General features: G+C 33.7%; 2 protein-coding genes across 5 annotated transcripts in view; one reads left to right on the forward strand and one right to left on the reverse strand.

The window, feature by feature from the left end:
• Positions 1 to 24,066, forward strand: part of LOC145941913 (uncharacterized) — a 246,211-nt gene that overhangs the window by 97,818 nt on the left and 124,327 nt on the right. For all 3 annotated transcript variants that reach the window (XM_083048334.1, XM_083048327.1, XM_083048328.1), the window contains exon 2: positions 2,153 to 2,197. The gene's annotated coding sequence lies outside the window, so the exon portion shown is untranslated. The remainder of the gene's footprint in view (positions 1 to 2,152; positions 2,198 to 24,066) is intronic.
• On the reverse strand, positions 5,068 to 14,152 carry Ugt50b3 (UDP-glycosyltransferase family 50 member B3). 2 transcript variants are annotated; one of them, XM_083048379.1, is made up of 8 exons: positions 13,923 to 14,152; positions 11,125 to 13,823; positions 10,186 to 10,452; positions 8,600 to 8,798; positions 8,244 to 8,423; positions 7,349 to 7,666; positions 6,763 to 6,991; positions 5,068 to 5,408 (listed from the first exon to the last, which is right to left on the reverse strand). In XM_083048379.1, exons 2-8 carry the CDS (start codon positions 11,353 to 11,355, stop codon positions 5,267 to 5,269), a joined length of 1,566 nt encoding a protein of 521 aa, XP_082904505.1. In that variant the 5' UTR covers positions 11,356 to 13,823; positions 13,923 to 14,152; the 3' UTR covers positions 5,068 to 5,266. The 2 variants fall into 2 exon arrangements, with proteins under 2 accessions (XP_082904505.1, XP_082904506.1); XM_083048380.1 differs by having other exon boundaries at positions 11,125 to 12,253; positions 12,916 to 14,152.

Genomic DNA, 24,066 nt, shown 5'->3' on the forward strand with positions numbered 1-24,066 from the left:
AAGCAGTGGTATCAACGCAGAGTACTCGTCGCCGCTTTTTTCAAGGCTAACTTCTCGGAGAGCCTTATCGAACGAAGATGGCGACTTTCCTCGCGACGCACTCAGAAGTCGCCGATATTCCCGAATTGGAGCTACACTCACACTATAATACACTTTCACATCGTTCGTAATCAACGGTCGCGTTTCATCCCCGAGAGAGAGAGAGAGAGAGAGAGAGAGATTCACGAAAGTACGAGTATCAATTAGTATCTTTACGCCGTTAATTATCGTACCAATCCGATCGCGTCGCGTGTATCGACATCACGATCGCGATCGCACGCGCGAAATTGATCTCGTTGGCCCGGTATCTCGCGTAACTGTTCGTTTATTACTGGTGCCAGTTATGGAACGCGCAACACGTCGCGACAAGATGGCCAAGTTGGAATGGAGGGGGACGCCGAGCCGAGCTCGCACCTACCCCCTCCCCGCCCCTCGCCCACAAACGACTTCGTATTGCGTCTCCAAATTGCCAGCGAAAAACTAACACGTTACGCGAGATTCCCCGGCCGACGAGATCAATTTCGTACGTGCGATCGCGATCGCGATGTCGGTACACGCGACGCGATCGTATTTATACGATAATTAACGGCGTAAAGACACTAATTAATACTCGTACTTTCGCAGAGCGGCGATGAGCGTGCGGACCGTTGATCACGAACAATTCGAAAGTGCAGAAGAAGTGAAGAAGGTAGCATTCTAGATTATGTTCGGAAATGTATTCACCTCGCGCGAAGAGCTCGATTGACCAATCAGGACAAAGAGATCCTCGGTCTCTGATTGGTCGGTCGAATGCTGCATTTTGGTGGATATATTTCAGAACACAATCTAGAATGCTGCCTGCATTTCCGTATTGTTTGTGATCAGCGGTCGCGCGCTCATCGTCGGTCCACGAAAGTACGTATTAATTAGTATTTTTACGTCGTTAATTATCCGATCGCGTCCCGTGTACTGATATCGCGATTGCGACTGCAGTTACGGAACGTGCAACACGTCGCGATAAGATCGCCAAATTGGAGTGGTGGGGGTTGCCCGGGCCGCCGAGCTCGCACGTACCCCCTCCATTCCACTCGGCCATCTTGTCGCGATGTGTTGCGCGTTCCATACCTGGCACTGACCGGCATCAGTAATCAGTAATAAACGAATAGTTACGCGAGATTCCCGGCCGACGGGATCAATTTCGCGCGTGCGCTCGCGATCGCGATGTCGGTACACGCGACGCGATCGGATTTATACGATAATTAACGGCGTATACTAATTAATACTCGTACTTTCGTGAATCTCTCTCTCTCTTTCTCTCTCTCTCTCTCTCTCTCTCTCTCTCTCTCTCTCTCTCTCTCTCTCTCTCTCTCTCTCTCTCTTTTTTTCTTTCTCTTTCTCTCTCTCTTTCTCTCTCTCTCTCTCTCTCTTTCTCTCTCTTTCTCGGCGATGAAACGTGCGACCGTTGATTACGAACGATGTGAAAGTGTATTATAGTGTGAATGTAGCGCAAATTCGGGAATATCGGCGACTCCTGAGTGCGTCGCGGGGAAGTCGCCGTCGTCGTTCGATGAGGCCCTGCGAGAAGTTGGCCTTGAAAAAAGCGGCGACGCGAAAATGGAGCATCGGTCGTGCGCGAATAAGCTCTCGCGTTTCTCACGTTTTACCGAAACGCGTCGAAGATTGTGATGGTTAAAATCCGGGCGTCGCCGCTCGTCGCGAACGAAATAAAGTAACGCGAGTGTAAAGTGTTTCGAAGCTGCGCTTCTACGAGGACATTTCTCGACGCAGAGGAAAAATGGTGCCGGCGAAATGTGAGTCGAATTATTTATATCATTATTTATTGATTCTAGAAAAATATACGCCTAAGTATTGATAATCGTAATATACGAAGCTTATTATGAAATCTGTTTACGTAATTCACACTTGCGATTGCAATAACTGAATATCTTACCAGCGAATTTTGGAATCGCAAAATATATAAGGGACCTCTTATTTTCATAATACATCATTATTTTATTACATTAAACTTTATTATAATTAGATAATTTATAAAGTCAAAATTTATTATATATATGTATGATTATTTTGAAAACTATTTTGTATTCATATAATTTGTGTTTTTTATATGTTACAGATCAACGCTTTGTACTATAGAGCTTCGTTGCTACGCATCGTATCGGTGAGTTTATTGCATATATACATATATAACATTATCTCTATATGTTAGATTTAGATTAATCACCAGAAATTAACTATAGAGCGCAATTCCGAGAGAAAAAAGAGTTAAGAAATTATATGTTAACTTTATATAAAAAAAGATTTCAGAAATTATTTGTTAAACGATGCATCTTTGTTTTGAGTAACATTTAATTGCTATTTATATTTTTTTGATTTTATTATCGATTTTATTTTGTTTCCGATTTTCTTGAATATATATCAGTATTTTTTTTATGGTTAATAAGTCAAATCTTCTACTCAATCATCCAAAATGTTGCTCTTTTTTATAATATAAAATTTATAAAAATAATTGCTCAATCTTGGAATAGAGAAAAAAGAATAATGTAAATTTTTCGTCACTAAACTATTGAAACTATTAAACACACAATTCATTATTTTAATTCATACTTTTACAATAAATTTATATTACGAATGTTTTATAATTAATAATCTTTATTCGATCAATTTCTATGTCAATATGAAACTGTTATTAATAGCTTGATCGCACGCAGTTAGTTAACAAATGTTGATTTTAGAAACAAGATAAATAAAAAATAAAATTGAAACATGATATTCTTAATTGAAAATTTAACTTGCATACAAAACTGAACTATTTCACATTATAGAACTAGTTCGCATTATATTATACTTGCGCATTAATTTTTTTAATTATGTGGACAGAAAAAACATTCAAGCAATTAAGCAAATATAGAAATAGCTCAATATATGCAATCTCGAAATTCATATATTACGAAACACAAACATTTTGTCTCTTTGTGACAAAATTTCTGTTGATATTCTTCTTGATATATATATTCCGAAATTACATATTCCGAAAAGGAAAACAAATAGAAGCGAAGGAATTTACTGTAATGCAGTAGAATAAATCAGCTGAGAACTATCAAAAATTTTAATCAAGTTTAAATAATTATAACATATTTAAAACATATTATTATTTAAATTTTTATAACATATTATTTTAAAATTTAATTAGCAAATTAACGCTTTAATCAGCTGATATCTGTCAAAAAATATTAATTGCAAATAAGGCATTATAACATATTATTTAAAACATTACTATTTTACATTTTATAAGATATTATTTTAAAATTTAATTAGCAAATTAACGTTTTATTAATATTTTTTGACAGAAATTAGCTGATTAAAGCGTTAATTTGCTAATTAAATTTTTAAATAAGAATATGTTATAAAAATTAAAATAATATTTTTTAAATAATATGTTATAATTCTTTAAACTCGATTAAAATTTTTGACAGTTATCAGCTGATTTCTGTCAAAAGATATTAATCACAAATCAGCTGATTAAAGCGTTAATTTTTGCTAGTTAAATTTTTAAATAATAAATGTTATAAAAATTAAAATAATAATACGTTTCGAATAATATGCTATAATTTTTTAAACTCGAGTAAAATTTACGAACGAAATATGAAAGCATTTGAGACCTCATTCAGGCCTCACTCATATTATTCTTAATATTTTTACGTTACTGCATTTCGTGTAGTAAGCATCTTAAAAGTATCGCTTTTATCAAGCTCATCTTCAAAGTTTTGCATCATGGTCTCGAATGAAATATTACCCTAAGAAGCAATTAGCAGAGGGGGGATTTTATTCCACAATTTAGATCAGATATGGTGTTTTTATTGCGACTTATCTTTAATAGATTTGGACGACATCGATGATCTCTGGGAAAAGTATTATTTTTGAAATCGTAAATGCTTTTATATACTCGAAAGGTATATTTCTATGTTAACGGCATCACCTCCGATTTGCTTCAAAATTTACACGAAGCATCCTTTTCATCTACAATTAAGATATGATGTTTTTAAGCCGGGCAAACAATATGTTGTCTTTGGGAAAAATCGCCATGTGGCGTTTTCGCGTTTAGGAACCTTTTGTCTTTTGAGCTTCTCTCCTCCCTTCCTGCATCCCACCACAAAAATAATTTTTCTTAATTATTAGTTTTAAATGAGAAATAGATTTACTTAGGTTGTATCTTCCGGAAGTGGAACTCTTCCTTCGTAGGAGAGGCGAAACCCATTGTGTCCACGCATGTATACTTTGCAAGATGAAGTGAATCTTGCAAAGTACATACATGGACACAGTTGGTTTCGTCCCTCCTACGGGGGCGGGAAGGGGGGGCTTCACTTTCGGAAGATATAATCTAACCGAATCTATTTCTGATTTAGAACTATATTTTCTAATAAAAAACTGAAAATTTCATTGCAAATGTTCCTAAACGCGAATAGCGTTTGAAGCGCCACTTTATGATTTTTCCCATGGACAACATATTATTTGCCCGGCTTAAAAACATCATATATCTTCATTTTACACTAAAAGAAAGCTTCATGTAAATTTTAAGGCAAATCGGAGGTGACGTTAATACAGAAATTTACCACACGCACAATCTATAAATATCAAAATATCGATCATTTCTAAGTTTGTAAGTGAAGCATTATAATAATGAACGATTTTTATTATACGAACGTAAAATTTATTATTATTTATTTAAAAATGTGGATAATGTAGAAAGCGCAGTTTCATGATTACTGCTATAACAGCTGTTATTCAGTCGCCACACAGCTATAACATCTTCCGGTAAAATCCTGTTATATCAGCAATTAAAACATTTCGTAATGAGAAGAAATATATACAATATACTTATACACTTTATATTAGATATAAAAGTATCTTACCTTTTATATTTATAAATTTTTAAATTTACTTATATAAACAAAGAGACGAGATGTATACAAATTAAACAAGTTTATTATATTGAATTATAAATAACTTATAATTATGTTGTCGTATAAATATATTAGAGATCTTTAAAAAAAGTCTGTATGCCGAACGAAAAACTCTCTTCTATAATTCCCATTTTGTCCCAATTAAACGTATTTTAATATTAATTAAATTATTTAATATATTAATTATATAAAATTATATAAAATTAATTATAATAAATAAAATAAATTTGACGGAAGATTTTCCATGAAATTATAGTCTCTCGTTGTCAGTCTACTTTCTTCTTGAAGACATCCTGATTGATTACCGCTCGCCAGCACAATTTCTTGAGTCCGTAAATTATCAGGATTAAACTCAATATATAAAATACTGCGACGTCCATACTGTAATAATGGATCGTGCTCATGTATCTGAAAACATTTTATTTTATTTATGTAATTTCTCCAGTTTTGCACGTACAGAATGGTTTTTGATCGCCACGATTTTTAAGGCACGCAACAAGGCCCAACATTTACATCAAGTATTTCAACTGCATCTTCTCTAGCTCTTTATATTCTTTCCAAATGTTTATTAAAATTATTAATATATTGCCAAAATTATTAAAATAAATTATAATATAGAATATATTGAGATATGTTCGATATAACAAATAAATCTCTGATATACAGGATAATCCTCGTAACAATCACCACGATTTTTAAGACATTTATAATAATCTGACAAAAAAGTCATAAAATTTATTAGTTTCTAATCGTCAACAATTGCAACAATAAAAATTGGCCCAACATCTTTTGTTTGATAAAAAAGCAAGATCATCTTGACTTTTTTAGATGAAACCACCGTGTTTTTTATCGAACAAAAAATGTTTGGCTGATTTTTATTATTGTAATTTGTTGCCGACTAAAAACTAATCTGTCGATGACTTTTTTTGTCAGATTATGATAAGTGTCTTAAAAATCGTGGCGATCGTTACGAGGATTCTGTACATCATCAGAGATTTTATTTGTTATATCGAACATATCTCAATATATTCTATATTATAATTTATTTTAATAATTTTGGCAATACATTAATAATTTTAATAAAAATTTGGAGAGAATATAAGGAGCTAGAAAAGATGCAGTTGAAATACTTGATGTAAATATTGGGCTTTGATGTGCATCTATTTAATTTTCAAGAAATCGGATAGGGAGATAATATAAGCATAGAAAAATTAAAAAATTATAAAATGAAGTTTACGGAAAATAAATAATAAGAAAATAGTAAAAAGGAATATAGTAAAAAGGAAAGGAAAAAATTGAGAAAAGAAGAAAGAAATAAAATATTTAATAAAGTTATATAAGAAGAGTTTATAAGAATACACAAGATATACAAGATATAAAAAAATAGTTACAGTATAAGAAGAATGTGGAGAAGAGGAAATGCATTAGAGGAAACATAATAAAAATATATGATGTGTAAATGTGGATTAAAGAAGATAAAATGGATCTACAAGAAAATAATGGAATAAGAAATATAAAGAATATATGTATATGTTGAGAGAGAAAGATAAGAGCGAGATATTTTAAGATGAGACGTATAAAAAATGCCAGAGGGTATAGTAAGTGAGAATAGTATGAGAGTGATGTGTGAGAAAATAAGAAGAGAAAAGAGATATTACAAGATGAAACAAAATTATATAGAATAGGAGACCATTTCTTAAAAAGATGCAAACGGTTAGAAGTAGAATGAAAGCGTATAATAATGTTGGGAAAAAAATATTACCTGATCGAGCTCTTCAAATGATCGGCTCCTCCATGCTTGGCAACGTGTTCTACCCACCACGTGGCCAATTCTCTGGAATCAATCGGAAGATCTCGTAGCAACGCGCTTCTCTTCTTAGCTGTTTCTCGATAAGAATTGTTGTGGAGTGCAGCGACTTCAAGTATACCTTCGTGAAGTGTACCAATGGATATACCAGCCAAATCCATTACCAGAGCGTAACCCAATTTATCTGCATTAAATAAATACACGAAAATATACTGAACCAAATCCCAAAATGAAAATAATTTATCGACACTACATGTTTGAAATATATTCTTTACGAATTATAATATGTAAAAACATAAAACTCTCTAAAATTAATTTTATTTAAATTAATTTACAGTTTTTTCTTTCGACTCGAATTATTTTTCCTATTTTTATCGTATATCCTGTCATCGTAATCAATGATAAATCAATTCCGTAGCCTTTTCTTATATGTTATTATCATTTCTATTAGTTTCTTGAAAAGAAAAACGAAGCTTTTTTCGATCAGCCTTTATTCTTTCGCCGCGGCAGATAAATTTCACCGCGAAAAGAAATGATTTACCAGCCTGCGCCGCGTTTCCATCGTGATCGCAGAAGACCGGCAGGACCAGGGTCGGGGCGCCGTGATAAGCCGCTTCGTGAAGGGATAACAGGCCGCCGTGGGAAACGAAGGCCCGGAGTTTGGCATGTCCGAGGAGCTCCTGCTGCGGCCACCAGGCAGCCGTTCTCACGTTCGCCGGTAGATCTTTGATCTTGGCACCCTCCCACTTCCAGATGACGTTGTACGGTAGCGCGGAGAAAACCGCGACGAAGATCTGCCGTAGAGCCTCAGGCATTCCGGAAGCCTGCACCGACGATCCCATCGAGACAAACACGAAACCTGCGCAGAAATTTGCTCAACATCTCGGTCCGCGTTTAGTCCGAGATTTTTATCTTGCAATCTTGCTGCAGTCACACGAGTCACCGCAGGGAAAGATAACGCGTCAACGTGACACGAAAATATGGAATATGGTATCCCTTATGTAATATGCAAGAAATGTCGTCACACTGACATGAGAAGCTTAAACGAGAGAATTTTACGCTGGAAGGAATCTAAAATCAATTACAAAGAGCGCGAATATGTAGCAGTTTTATTAATCACTTAAAATAATATAAATTTATTGGTGATTTTTATTGTCTCTCTCTAGGTATACAACATTTATTTACAAAAATTTTAATTAAAAATATTTTAATAAAAATTAAATAAAATAAAATTAATATTTTAATAAAAAATATTTTAATTAAAAAAAAAGATATATTTTATTATACGAATAAATGCTTAAAATGTTATTTTTCACGATAGTTTCGCTCTGAGATATAAAAGCTTTAGGCAACTAATTAAAGAAATATGAATTTTACGAAAAAAATAAAAATAAATAAATAAATAAAAAGTGAAAGAGAGGAAAGAAGAATATTACCACGTCGCAGAAAGGACTCCAAATCGGAATTTAATTGCATCGCCGGTCTACAATGAAGGCAAGCGACGTTCACGACGTTTGACAAGTAGGGCACGGAATCGGCCACGGTGTAGTGACTGTTTTGCAAAGTCAGAGGGACCTCCGCCGTTAAACTGTACAGATCGTCGGGTATATGATCACCTGTCAAAAGCAAAAAAATCACCACGCTCATTGTTAGTTACCGAGTATCCGACTACAAATAAGAGATGTGTGCACGAGATTATGTATATTATAGCGTAGCGCGCTAACTTTCACCAATAAAACGTCAACGAAGAAGAAAGAAGAATGCGCGAAAAGTTGACAGTTCAAGCGCTCACCGAGATACTTCTGAAGAGTCGGCCGAAGATAAATGGAAACTGTGATCCAATGCATAATTTTCAAAGTGAACTGTGCCGCCACGTTTTGGACCCTTTGGAAAAAGTTCATATCTTGCGTAATCGCTTTGCCGAAATACGGCGTCACCGACCAGGGTGACGGATTGCCTTGTCGCGTAATGGATCCGCTGTAAAGTGCCACCTGCACAACATAACATATCGTTGTTCCATTATTAATGATGCACGTCAAATGCGACTGATTTTCTACGAGTCAATTTTGAGAAGAAAAATCGGAGAAAAATAATGTTCTTCTTTTAAGTGAAAAAAAAAGTGCGCCGACCCGCCATCATCGTAAAAACTCGCTTATAATCACGCATCGTCATTAAACAAACGAATGACGAAAGCAGCGCAAAATCGATATACAAACAAAATAGTTAACTTTAGCTCGTAAGTTTCTAAAACCATTTTAGCACCTCGAGAGAGACGTATATAAATTATTTATTCAAGGAAGCGATTATTTCGCGCATCGTCATATTAGTTACACATAGTCGAGCGAAAATAACACGATATTCATCGTTTGCTTTTCATTTATACACGTAAACGTCAGGATACGACAAACAAGCTGTGTTTTTGTACATTCCATATTCGTGAGATAATCACGATGAATATATGTATATAATTATTTGGCATCGTTATATATATTTTCGGTAAATGAAATCGTGCAGTAAAAAGAAGGAACTTTACGTCATTATTATTTCGAACATCTCATTCTCGAGTTAAAGTCTCGTATTTGCGATCTATTTTTTTCAATCTAATATTTACTTTGATATTTAGCAATCTCAAAGTATCTTTTTTTTTAACTACTTTATAATTTATAGTTTTGCCCCTTCTCTTTTAAATCATTAAATAAAAAACTTTTTGTTAATAATTGTTGATGTACAAAATAGTCAATTCTTATATAAATTAAATATATTGAAATTTTCTAGAATTCTCTCTCATAAAAATAAATAATTAAGAATTCAATATAGGGATAAAATTTTGACTGGGGTTGATATGAAAAATCCACTTTAAGCTTCGTATTTCAAGTTGTTAGGCTTTTCCAGGAAGTAAGCAATTATTAGCTTATCGATATTTAACCATTAGTAAATGCAAAGTAATTAAAAAATTAATATTTTATATAATATATTATAAATGTATTATATATAATATATATAAATATATTATATGTATTTTATATATATTATAAATGTTATTGCATCATCATATTTAAAATATCTCGATAATTCTAATATAAAGAGATGCGCGATTCAGAATTACAATATAATCCTGCATCACTCTTTTGTATTATCTACAATTTATATATACGAATTAATCCATCTTAATCGTTCCATGATTGACATATCTATATATACATAATGAGTAAAATTATACACATCACAAGTAATTAAAGTAGAAGCCGAGTCGACTGTTGACACAGCGAGATAGGGAAACAAGCCAGCTCTCCAACAGAATTTGAATTACTCGGGGTGAGAGAAAGGGGGAAGAGAGATTCCGTCACGGATTTTGCGGTTCGGCGAACAGCTTATTACCGTGTTGAGCATTATCGTCGGTACATTCTCGCCGTGGAGGATCCCCAGCAGACACTCGGGAAAGGCGCCGTCGACGACCGCCACGTCCCATCGCGCTCGCGGATTGCCATCCGGTTTTCTCAGACCGGCAGTCGACGCCGCGTCTCGTAGCAACGCCTCGCAGGACTCCCAGCCGTATCTCATTGCGTCCCACGGCGAGATCGGCAGCTCGTTCCGGAATCTCGCGCCCACCAGGTCCCACTCGGACGTGAAGTTCTCGACGTATGCCTGCGCAGTGAGAATTATGCGCGAGGATAATAAATAAATCTTTCTTTCTCGGCACTTTAATCCAAAAACTTTGAATTTCGATCCGTCCAACTTTCGCAGCTCGGGGATCAAACTTCGAAGGTCGTGTCTTCCCCAAGATAGTTTCACAGAAAAAAAAGGATTTATCTTTAAGACACTTTTGTAAATTTTTCCAGTAGAAATAAAATGTTAGTACAAGAAAGGAGGGTAAATATAAAAAAAAAAATTTTTAACGTTTCTTAAATTATTGCTATTTTACGAACAGAGGATGAAAACATTCAAAAGCTTATTCCCATTGCATCTCTTGACTTTTACAGTCAATGCGCGATAAATCTTAATATTATTCGAAATGTTCCATTATAAAGCTCGAAAGCTGCCCCGCCTATATATCCTACAAAAAAAATATAAATAAAAAGTCCGTAGACGAGAGATTTAAGAAAGGAGATAATCAACGAGAGTATCGTATAAGCGAACACACGACTGGTAAATTACACTGCGTGTAATAAAATTAGCCGGGTCAAGAGCCAAATTGGACGGCGAGAGAGCGATAGCCCGCGGTGGTTTTGGAGGGTCGCGGTTTTACCCCCCGAACGAGGAGAGGAGGAAGGAAACAGGGGTATCGAGAGTTTGTGCGGGAGTAGAATCGTAAATCACCTCGAGGATCGACGGCACCAGCTCGTGAAGGCCATTATTCGCCGCGGGACCGGAGAAAGCGCTCAGCAGCGTGACGTTGTGGCCCCGCGAACTCAGGCTCGTACCAAGGGCGACGAAGGGCACCGTATGAGACTTGGTACCACCCATGGTGGCCAGCAGGACGTTGTATCCTAGCAGAGGCTCGATCAGCATAGAGATGGAGCCCAGAAGGAGGGCGATGCGACCCGTCATCTTTACTCGATAATCTCGCTTATCGACGCTCTCTCGCTTTTCCTCTCGCTCTTCTCACGGCGAGGATATATCGCGACACCTTCTCAGCAGAGAAGGACGATCTCGCATAGGTCCGGCACCGCGGACATGTCCATATCGTTTCGCTGGATCGCGCCTTTGCGCGTCAATGAAGCCGAGAGACCGGTGAAGGATGATCTGTCAGTTCCGATCAGCTGATCGATGACAGATGACAGACAAGGAAGAGCGGACGGTTTCCTTCCGATTAATCACGTCGCGATCGCGATCCTTCCGTGATTCTCGCTTCGTGTCTCGCCCGATCGCCGGTCGTCTCTACGACTGATGCTGCGCGCATCCTTCGCCTCCTTAATCTCGCGCGCGTTTCGGGAATTCACTCTTGTCTCTCTTTCTCTCTCTTCCCCTCAAACACACCGATATAATGATCTGCGGTCTCTGAAACGAGCAGTCTCTCTCGTGTTATAAACAAGTAGCCTCATCAAGCTAGGAAGCGCATTGTCATTCTAATGCACCGCCGAAAAAAAATTTTTCGACCTGAAATTTGAATGTCTATGGTGGAATCTTACTGGTCCCTTTCAATCTTCATTCAGTTCCGGCAAGCGCGATTGGTTTCAAAGATGCCATCTCGCTTTGTGCGCCAAGTTTACTGCCGGAATCTTTTGCAAGGATCTTCTCTCTGCACTATGCAAGATTCCATTCGATAAATGGATTCTTTTGACTCTCCCGAATGAAAGATTGATCGTAAATATAAAGTTTTCTAATCTCTTTCTCTCTCTTTCTATTCTTGGTTGAGAGAAGAAATAGAGTTTGTCGATTGTGTAATTCAGGAACTATCTCGTCGGCCTTTTTATCGATCTCGCTTTCTTCCTCGATGTATAAATTTCTACGAGTAAACGAGTTTTGCTTATGCAGATTGGCAAATTAATTATGTAACAGAGAGTCACGCTGTTTTCAAGTGTCTTTACAAATGCTGAAAGGTAGTAGATAGCCGACGAGCTTTCTGGAGAGCTTATCTCATTAAACTTTTACTTATACCTTTTTGATATTCATCTCAATGTCGAAATTGTAATATAAGCACAAAAGAAAATCGCGTAATACTTTTACCAAATATTTATTCAATTATTAAATCCGCTTAAATCAATTGTTTTCTATAAATTTCGCGAACATGTAGTATCACACTTATTATATCGCCTTCAAAGAATAGATATAGATTTAATTCGTTCATAATCGATTCTCTCTATTTCGACTTAAAAGTTGGAAAAAAACGCACATAAAAGTGTACTCAGTTTAAGAGTTGCTTTTCACTCTTTATCGCACGCTTTGATCTGTATGCATATAATACGTGCGCATATATGTTTTATACAATCAGACAACGTCAATATTTCTTTTCTCTCTTTTTTTCCAATTCTCACGATCCGTTTAAAATATTGTCAATTTGCAAAAAACCAACTCGGTGAAAAATCTCTCCATTTATTATCGGCTATCCATGTTTTTGCGGGCGACTTTTTATTTCTTAGACGCGACACTGCGAAGTCACGATCTTACAAGAGATATCCGATCTAAACTTCGATCTAATAATTCTTCGGGAATCTTTTTGCTCTTGATAGCTCTCGAGGAGAAGCTTCGGTGTAGTTTCGCGTATCTCTTCCGCGTATCTTCCATTCCTCTCGCGTTGAGCAACTCGTCCAAGAGTACTTGAACTTCTTCTTCCGGTCTAGTATTCGCCCGAGGAGAAGTACCGGAGTAGAGGATGGCTCTCGAGATGCGCGAGACTTTTTAAAACCGATTCGCGTTTACACCGATCTCTCGTACGAGGTTGAAAAATTCGTACATTCGCCGCCGAGATCACTCCGTCAATTTTCGCTCAATTTACTCTGTTCCTTTCTCCGGGGACCGAAGGCGAAGAGAACTCTTTAATCCTTCCTTTCCTCTGACCTTCTTTACCCCTTTCACGCCGATTCCTCGGCGACGCCAGTCCTGATCTTCAAACTGAACGCAGACTTTCACTAATAACGCACGCCTCACATAAACGCGCGATCGCCCGTGGTGATAATTCGATCTTGAAAATATTCGATATATGCTATTTCCCGCCTCCTGCGGTCTCTCGTCTATCACCACCGCGTCTGTCTTCATTCAAAACTTTTGAGATTGAGATATTTCTTGGCACACGTGAAATTATACTATATGTAAATGAGCGAATCGTCTCTCTCAAGCTGAATATCTTAAATTGAGGTCCAGTTAATTTCTCCTCCTCGATCTGCAATTTGTAAACTGAGAAAGAGAGTCCATACTTTTGTACATTTAAATATTAATATTAATATTCTTGTAAATTATACGCTTGCTCTTTTCGATATTTTTATCTGCTATAATTAATCAAATCCGTCCGTAAAATTTGCAATTCAACGAGAACCGCACCCACACACACAAAAAAAAACGATCTTTGTCCGAGTAATCTGAAATTATCGAATTCAAATTAATATGCTTCGCTGCACAAAAACTATCGATAAAGTAAGGTTCTAATTTCAGAGCTATTTCGCGAAGAAATTCATTACTGGAGGGTCGATGATTTCTGTCACACATATATCTATTCCAGTGTATCTCAACTTTTTCCGCCCTATCGACAATTTAAATTTTCGAATCGCGTCAGCTGATCTCGCCGTCCCGTTCGCGCATCGTCTCGCTTCGCGGCCGGATGGACGTCGATCGGACGGAAGCGCGGACCTTGAAATATCGGTAGCGCGTAGGTCTTGTATGTACAACTCGCTCGCGAAGCTCGCGTATCGCCGAGCGTGAAAGTTTGACTGTGCCAACGGCACTTTAATGATCAGCTGTGAGCTCTAGAGAGAGAGTTTTGCCTCCCACCAGGTTCTTCATCGTCGATCACGGTTGCCCGTGAAGATGTGTGTTTGCCCGCGCATATCTATAATACGCCTGTTCGCACGCGGAGAAACGAACGACTCGTTTTCGATTCGATCGGCCGATCTCGATGACCTGGGAAATTTTATAATCGTAACGGTGTCGTTGGATCGAAATTTTGTCGAAGGAAAATCTTACTGAAACAATAATTTTTTTTACTCTTTCTCGTTTTTTTTATAATTAATAGAAATTATATGGATGAATAAATAGATAAACATAAATCTGAATAATATGACAAATTATTGATAATAGAGTAAACTACTGATAATTATTATTGATAATAGAATGAACAAATTATTGATAAAATTGTATTTCGATATTTAGTGGATGACAAAGAAAAGGAAATATAATAAAAATACTGTAAATAAATAATTATGAATTATGAATTACGCACGCGATAATTCAACGATGAAACTCTCGTTTCAAGGATATTATTCTGTTGGTTTAACACTACGATGTTATCTATTTATCAAAATTTCCTTAACAAAACAAGTGAAATTCTCTTCTCGATCTAGAGAGAGGATAAAAGGCTTCCTTTCACTTTATTTGAGAGATTACAATTGACTTATCGGCGATTACCGGCGATCGCCTTTCCCTGTTCACTCGTTGATTATATATACGCGTAACTAGGTAATTTACAGTCATCTCGAATGTGTTCCGTAGAACGAGTTTGATTTTTTATGGTCTTGTAAGTGTATCGAGGAGAATCAGGATTTAATGGCAGGATGCGATTGATTTGATCATAGGATCTATGTTAGAAGCGTTCGCGCTCGAGTTAAATGTAAATTGTTATTCGAGACTGTAATATGAGAAATTTGTACAACTTTATAAGCAATATACGCGGATATAATTTCGTAATTTTATAGATTCGATATAATTTCCGTATAGAAATTTAATTGCTCCGTTACTTTTCCATCTTTATTACGCATTATTTCCTTGTCGTATATTTGAAACATTACAGAATTATGATAATTTCCGGGTTATGTAATTTACCCGGTTGCGATTTAGTCATTTCGAAACCTCGAAATCTTGACTCTCTACTCTCTTGGTCAACGATCGTCTTTGACCGAGAAGTCGTAATGTAGAGTAGGTAAACACAAAACAAAATTGTGACAAGAATTTCATGAAAGGGAGCGAAGTTGCTACTTCAAGAATTAGGACAGATTTCACTGATTCGACTTAATGTACCGTTACGTCCTGTCCGAATGAAATTTACTGAGATGATGATTTGTTTGTTCAAGCAGAGTATAAAAGATGTCGATTTTTATCGATATTGTTAAAAATTAAATAACTAATAATAAAAATTTGTTAGTGTCTTTTTATTTACAACATAAGTTATTTATTTTATTGATAATATTACTTAATTTTAATATAATATATCAAAATGCTTAATATATATTTAATATATAAATTATCTATTTATTAATATATAAAATTATATATATATATAAATTTTTAATATAAATTTTACTCTCCTAATCATAATTTAATATGAAATGATAATACATAATAGGCCAAAGTGTTTTGTATTTAATTAAAGCTTAGAGTAATAGCGTTAATTACTTCTTTTATTGTTGTGTTATTATATGTAATATACATATTCATATGTATATATATTTAATTTTAAACTTTTATAGTATACGTTACATGCTCTAGCTAACAGTATAATAAATTACATTAAAATAACTCTTTCTATAATTTTAGCCTTAAATGTTCCAAAATTGTGTTTACATAACAGAACATAATTGTACATAATCATTTCTGTGTACATTTAACATAGCGAAACCGATTGTCCCGAGAAGATAACTAAATTGGAAATAATTGAACACATGTGTACTCTAATATTTAATTTGATTTGGTGCATTACGCGCGTTGAAGTATCGCACAATCGTTTGTAGATCGAAATATATGTGCGATGTACGAGTGATTGAATTAGTGAAACGTTGAAAACTTCAAGTTGTCACGTTACGCAGCAAAATATATGTTAAACATTTTATCGCGCCATCAAAGTAATTACGTTACGCTTTTGTATTTCGAGAAGTGCGTACGCGACAGTGCGTTTAACGCATTTCATTATTAAATTACAATGAATGAGTGCGAAGATCTCGTACATCATTAATCAAATTTCTCTTCGCGTGTAACGTGATTAATTAGATCCTAGTTGATCTTGGTACGTGCCATTTTTGATACGTTAAAGAAGAGATGAATACATTATTACAATACATTTTTATTTACTTTGTTATTTCAATTAAAATTTTACTCTTTAACAAAAGAGATCCATTTTATTCTTTATTTGTATTATTCGTTATCGATATTATATCCATTATTTACATTATTCATTATTCATATTATTTGTTATTCATTATTTGCATTATTCTCATTATTTACACTGCTCGGTATTATAATATTGACGTAGTACTTTATATTTGAATTTTTATTAAATGTGAAAATATTTAAAAAATATTAATTAAAACAAATATTAATGTATGATTTATTTTTTTTCTAATTACGTTCAGTTTACTTCAGTTTCTTTCTCAGTTCTTTATTTTCATTTAATATATCCTTTAGATAAATAAAACATTTCTCTAACTAATGTAAAATGTTTTTATTTCTTTTATCATTATTTATATAAATAAAATTATATATATGCCAATAATGAAATAACGAAAATATAATATTATGAGATAAAAAATTATTTAAATAAAAAGTTAAATAAATCATTATTTGAATAAAAATATAATATCTATTAATTATAAAAAAAATTAGAAAATTTTCTCTTTTATTTCGTATCGTGTATTAGATGAGTAATAAAATTCTTCGTTAGAACCACTAACGTAATAGGAGAAATGACGCGTGCGAAATTTTATTTGTCGCGGAATACCGCAACCTTTTATATATCCGGTGTCAAATCATTAGTATATTTTTACGACGCTGTCCCGTTTTACGATTTGTTTAATCGTGACGAATGAAGCAACCGCGATATCTTCAAGATTAATCTTCGGATTCTACCGTTCCGTGGACCAATCAGCGTTTCGCTGATTTAAATCACGCAATTTTACAAAGTTAGATCTGTGATCGCGCACACGCGACGAATTTGTTTCGAAAACAGGTCGAGAGAAAGGATTAAGACATCACTGATGTCTCTTTTCAGTTCTGGTTGTGGATATTGGAGCATCGAGATAAGATTGAATGCACATCATACGTAACGTCAGATATTCTCATATGGAGCAATAAACACTGACCGTCACAGATCCGGATTAAAACTCACGTAAGGATGTTTGACGTTATGTTGACGTAACGTTACGTATAAGTGCATTCAACCATATCCACTCGATTTAACATGAATCGTTATGATCCAGGAAATCGACGTGCAATGTTGGTCCAATCTACTCCTTCCTTTTTAGGTAACATCCATTTTAGATAATATCGTAACGTTATCGAGCAAGAAAAAGTAAGAAAATGCAGATTAGATGAAAATATTAATTTCGTGACATTTGATCTGTTTAGTTTATGCGTATTCCTGAAAGAGAAATCTCTCTCGTTGATGAAAATATTCTCGAAAATTTTGATTCGCTAGAAATACTGTGTGCGTCGAATGATGTCAAATGATTTACATCACGTTACTATTACATGATGCTGTGTACGCATGCTTAAAAATTCAGGATGTATTAGCGGATACTCACAAAAATAATAAACTTTCTGTTACATCTATGATTTATATAAATCCGATATAAGTATACATTAATATACATTTACTCCAATTTTATTTTATGATCACATGTCCTTATAAAATACATATTTGTAATAGTATTGTTTTAAAATCTTTGCCAAAAAAATAGCTAGAAATATGAGACTAAAAATAGAAAAAATGATTGCTTTCAATCTTTTAATTTTAAAGATAGTTTTTTAGAATTAATTAATTAATTTTAATTCGAAAACTATATTATTGTATCGATTAAAATTTTTATATTTTTATAACGTTATAATTTTTCTCTCCATATCACGGTATCTTTTGAATGACTATTTCAATTTTTTAATCAAATTTGCATTTTTATACGGCATTATTGCTATATAAAATGTTTACTTATTTTCCGATTTACGTTCAATAAATACTTTGTTAATTTAAAACAAAAATTTATAGCGGTTATTGTGTTCGTAATCGCAATTTTTCATCTAGCAGTTACATACACTTCTACAAAATTAATAAATCGAAAACTGCACAGCGGGATATACACATGTATAAACAAAATATCTCGCAAAATATATTTAAATTTCACATGATGATAGTCAACATATCGTACATTGCAATATATTTTCTCTTCTATATATGTCATATTTTCTCTTTTTCTGTATATGCTTTTATTACAACATATGACACAATCGCGTTATCCATAATATACAATACATTACGTGTCTTTTATATTGCGTGGGTGATTATTTTTTTCATTCAGGAAAATACAACGGTTGCATTAAATTTTATATATTTTTCAATAACGCACAATTCACGTTTTATCATTTGAAATTCACTAGGTTCCCTGCAAAATCAGGGCGAACCAAATTTTTCATAATGCGGCGAATTTTCGAATCGGCGGCTTCGCTCTACAAGAGAAAAGGAAGCATTGTTTTACAACTTTCTAAAATATCTGCCTCTTCTCGGGACCGCGAAAAAGTACGACGGAATATTGCAAAAAAAGAAATATTTTTATATCGCTGTCGATTTCATTATTCTCGATTCGCGCGACGGATCGCAATTAAAAGGCGCGTAACGCAAGAAAGAAACTCTGAATTTTCGACGTTGTCGTGAGAGTAGCGGAATTGTCGTGAGGTAATTTTTATCCATCTCACCGTGAAAATATCTTGATTGTATAAATTGGTCTCTCCCTGATATTGATCAAATTTCCGAGCGGATAGTTCATATTCGAGGCATGGTACGTGTTTACTCTGTCCGTGGACAGTCAATTGTACATAATTGCGGAATGACGCGGAAATATCTCGATGTACCGCAATGGAAGATCCGATATTACGCTACTTCAAACGATTAAATACATCAGAAACATTTTATATTACTTAAATATTGCATATCTTTTTAATATTAATAACGTTATATAATAATGCTATGTAATAATTTTGTTATATGTATACTACACTCTTTTCGATAAAGTAGAACATGTTTCAATTTGAAAACGTCAGAATTTCAGCGAAACATTGCAGGGAATAATTTCAACACGCTTTTTAAAGAGCAAAGCCTTTTATGCTCTTTAAAGAAATGTTATCTACTTTATGCTCTTGAAAGGAATTTTGAAATGTTATATAATTAGTTTATAAAATTGCATTTGGTTAATGGACAGAATGTTTCGTTTCTTGAAAATATTTAAAAAAAATTTTAATGCACCGAAATTTTATATTTTAAATAAAGTTTTCGCGAAATTTATTATGACCATGAGAAAAAATTCTGGAACCATATGTATTTTCATGTAATGCACATTCAATAATGCTAATGCTGCGATATTTTTGTCATTAATTCATCAAAATAATGTAGAGATTATTTTAAAATCACTCAACTTTATTAAAAGATTACAGAAAAAAATTAAAAAATGCAATGTATAAAAGAACTTTAAATTTTTTTATAAAGAGAAGCAAAATATAGGATATCTATAAAATAAATTTCGAGACAAAATAAAAACGAATAAAATATAAAATAAAATAGAAAGAAATAGAAAATATGTATCTTCTTCTTTCACTTTTTACAATAAATACTCTCTTATGGCTTCAACATAATTAATATAGATATGTAAATTTTATCGTTAATCTTGCGTCACTGATTTCTCAATGAAACTTTCTACAAAATTAATTCGGACGACTCTATTAATCCCGTGACGCGTAATATGTAAATATTACATTGTCACACCGATCGTTCGATCTATCCGTGGAATTAATCATTTTTAGCCGGATCTCTTGACGATAATCCATATTTAATGACGGCGGTTTTCCGTCAACGCCCAGCGTCTCTGAAAACAAGTTCTTTTTCTTTCTCTCGCCTTCTCCTCCTATTACACCAATTTACCGCTTGGATCTGGGTGATCTCCGGTTTCACGGGTATCTTTTTCTCGTATGAAGCTGCCTTGGGTTTTCGGGCGTTTACTACTATAGAAAGTGACGCGCCAACGACTCGTTTTATCGCAAATTCTTTCACGCGCCAATTTTATGCGCTCTCGATCATGAAGGCTAGGCGCAATATTAGTCAGAAAAGGATGCCTTCCGTAATTTTGATCGTAATAAAAATACGTGTCTAGAAAGAGAGAGAGACAGAGGGAATCGTATATTTGCGCCACGTTTATTTTATATAAAATTATTTTTTAATTATATGTTTTGTGTTGCATTGTGTGTAATATTGAGTTTCTCTTTTTTCAAGCGATGTTTTGCAATACGCGTTTCACTTTAAATAGATAATAAATAAATTCTTTTCCGGAAAAGAGATGTGAGTTTCGGAAGTTTTCGTTAATTATAAATAAATAATAATAAAATAGGAACGAAGTAAAGTCGACCCAACTAGCCAAAATTATATTTATTTAAAAAACACACAACGTTTCGACCATATGGATGTGGTCCTTATCAAGTGTAATATTCATTAGTAGAGGTGCAGCCAAATTAACGATAACGTCAACTTTTCCATAATATAGTTACAACATATTTAAATAAACATAACATAAATTCAATTTTGTCAAAACATTTGAAAGAGAGAAAAAGAGAAAACGATCCTATCGTTATGATGATTCGTCAAAAACTGTTTTTGACGAATCATCATAACGATAGGATCGTTTTCTCTTTTTCTCTCTTTCAAATGTTTTGACAAAATTGAATTTATGTTATGTTTATTTAAATATGTTGTAACTATATTATGGAAAAGTTGACGTTATCGTTAATTTGGCTGCACCTCTACTAATGAATATTACACTTGATAAGGACCACATCCATATGGTCGAAACGTTGTGTGTTTTTTAAATAAATATAATTTTGGCTAGTTGGGTCGACTTTACTTCGTTCCTATTTTAAAATTTTACTAGCGACTTTTTAAGTATCTAATTATTATTTTAATAATAAAATATAAATTCCATAAAATATTCGATCAAACTGGTAAATAGATATTTTTTATTTAATTGAAAATCATGACGTTTCGACCATATGGTTGTGTATCACTTATCAAGTGATATAAATTGCGTTGGGTAAATATTATATCACTTGATAAGGACCACAATCATATGGTCGAAACGTCGTGATTTTCAATTAAATAAAAAATATCTATTTGCCAGTTTTGGTCGAATAATTTTATTTGTTTCTTTAATTTATCTACCGGCGACTTAAAAGAATTCCAATTATTAATTAATAAAATATATTATAATGATATAATATAAACAAATAGATGAATAAATAACAAATTAAAATTTGTTACAAGAAATGAGGAAATTTGATAATCTAAAATTAAATCTTACTAATTGTAAATTGTTACTTTTTAATTTAAAAGACCAAGATGATACGTGTTGGTAAATCTATTTTTCTGTTTTCTACATGTAATAATGTGTTTAATTTACACGCGCAGCAGTCAACAGAACACTATAATCTGAAAATGTAGTTGGTGAAACGATATTATTGACCGCTGCTATTATTGAACCGCGCGAACCTTTCTCGATGAGAGAAGCTGCGAAAGAGAGGAAATGGGCACTGGGGTGTTATTAATATCCGATATGGCAATCGCCGATTTAATGAACATTTCCGAGTCTTATAATAATGAACAAAGTGGACTGAAATTCTCAGCTTAATGAAGCGAAACTTTAATTATATACAGCTATATAATAGCGAAATTGAGCTGTTATTTTTAGAAGTTATTAAAAGTTATTGAAATTCTTGGATAATTTATTGATGTTACAAAAATAATTATATAATCATATAAAAAATAGTTATATAAATATATAAAATAATAGTAGTAAATAAATAATAATAAATAAATATAATAATTACATAATATAATTATATAAATAGTTACATAAAAATTCATTTAGATTTTTTAAAAATTAAGTAGAATATTGTCAATTATCAAAGTTACGTCAATTTTAATAAATGTCTAGGTAGCTGAATGAAGACAAGGAAAAGATAATTTCCTCGTAGAATTATTAATTATTCTTTTCTCGAGAAAGGTATTATATATCGCGTACTTAAATTTATCGTATTAAAAAGAGTAGGCTAGGAAAACATCGTGGTGCTAATGAGTTATCGAGTATGCGGTAAACCGCATAAAGATTCGACCGCAACTGTACGTTTCTCAAACAGAGCTGGATGTTTGACTTGGAATTTACGATTCGCGGGCCGCATTCTGTTAGAACGAAAAGCAGAAGCCTTTCCCTCGCGGTGTATTTGACACACGGCACGAAAACTACTGCATATTTAACAATACTCTTTCACAATTAACGCGACAATCTAACCACGGGTGACTAACTGAAAGTTAGTTACCCCTCTCCACACGCAGGTATGATGACAGCTACTCGGTGGATTATCTGTATTCCGTTTAGCGAGAGACTCAGCGCGCGATTCACAATCAGTATAATGTCTGTGTTGTGTACATTAGTCGATTCCGCAATAGGACGCCAACCGCACGTGAAAATCTCACGGCAAAAACAAATTACGTAAAATCATTATCCGTACAATTATATGCTAAGGGAATCAATGTCATTGGGAGTAATGGCATTAAACTTGAAATTATACACAGGGAGAATTTTTTGTTATATTTTACCGCAAAATTCAGTAAAAATTTTATTATGTTTGCTAATAAGCCAAAAATTACCAATGCTGCATGATAAAATTATCATGAGCGATTAAGCCAGATTGAAAATATCGCATTGAAAAATTTATATAAAATATTTTACATGATTTTTACCATTTTTGGCATCTATTTTATTTAAAACACTTAAAGAATCTCATAAATTTTTAACATATTTTAAAGTTATTGAAATTTTACTATATATTTTTTAGTAAAATTAATCAAATATATTTTATATTTTATGATAGATATTAATCAGAGAAACTCTCATAAAATTCGAAATACTATGTTGTCCCACGACTACTATAATTTTCAAAATAAATTCTAAGAGAAAATTCTCCCTGTGTAAGCTTCTTTATTCTCACAGCTTCTAATCAGAGAAACTCTCATAAAATTCTAAATACTATGTTGTCCCACGACTACTATGATTTTCAAAATAAATTCTAAGAGAAAATTCTCCCTGGGTAAGCTTCTTTATTCTCACAGCTTCTAATCAGAGAAACTCTCATAAAATTCGAAATACTATGTTGTCCCTCGACTATTATGATTTTCAGGATAAATTCTAAAAGAAAATTCTCTCTGTGTAAGCTTCTTTACTCCCACAGCTTCTAGAAATTTTTAACGCATCATTAGTGTTATTGGACGGCTCGATAAACACAGACGCTTCATACCTAATTTCTCATTTTAATTATTGTTTGAAATTATTTACCATGTAAACACATTGAACATGAATTCGAATTAGATTGAAAATAGATTAAGCTGATGGATTTGGGCCATTTAAATTATATAGTGAGCCATCAATCGCGGTTTTTTAAGGCAGAAACGTGACAGTGATGTAAAAGCGAGCATTAATTGACAGTCATGCCGAAATAGCTATGAAGTGGTTAACCTCGATTGCTATACTTGGTACATTTACAGGTACATTACACTCTTTTTTTCTTATATTAAATGCTTGAGTAATATTTCTT

The sequence above is a fragment of the Prenolepis imparis genome, unplaced genomic scaffold (assembly GCF_030444845.1).
Source record: "Prenolepis imparis isolate NDT839.2.m4 unplaced genomic scaffold, iyPreImpa1.0 SCAF_10, whole genome shotgun sequence".
Classification (NCBI taxonomy): Eukaryota; Metazoa; Arthropoda; class Insecta; order Hymenoptera; family Formicidae; genus Prenolepis; species Prenolepis imparis.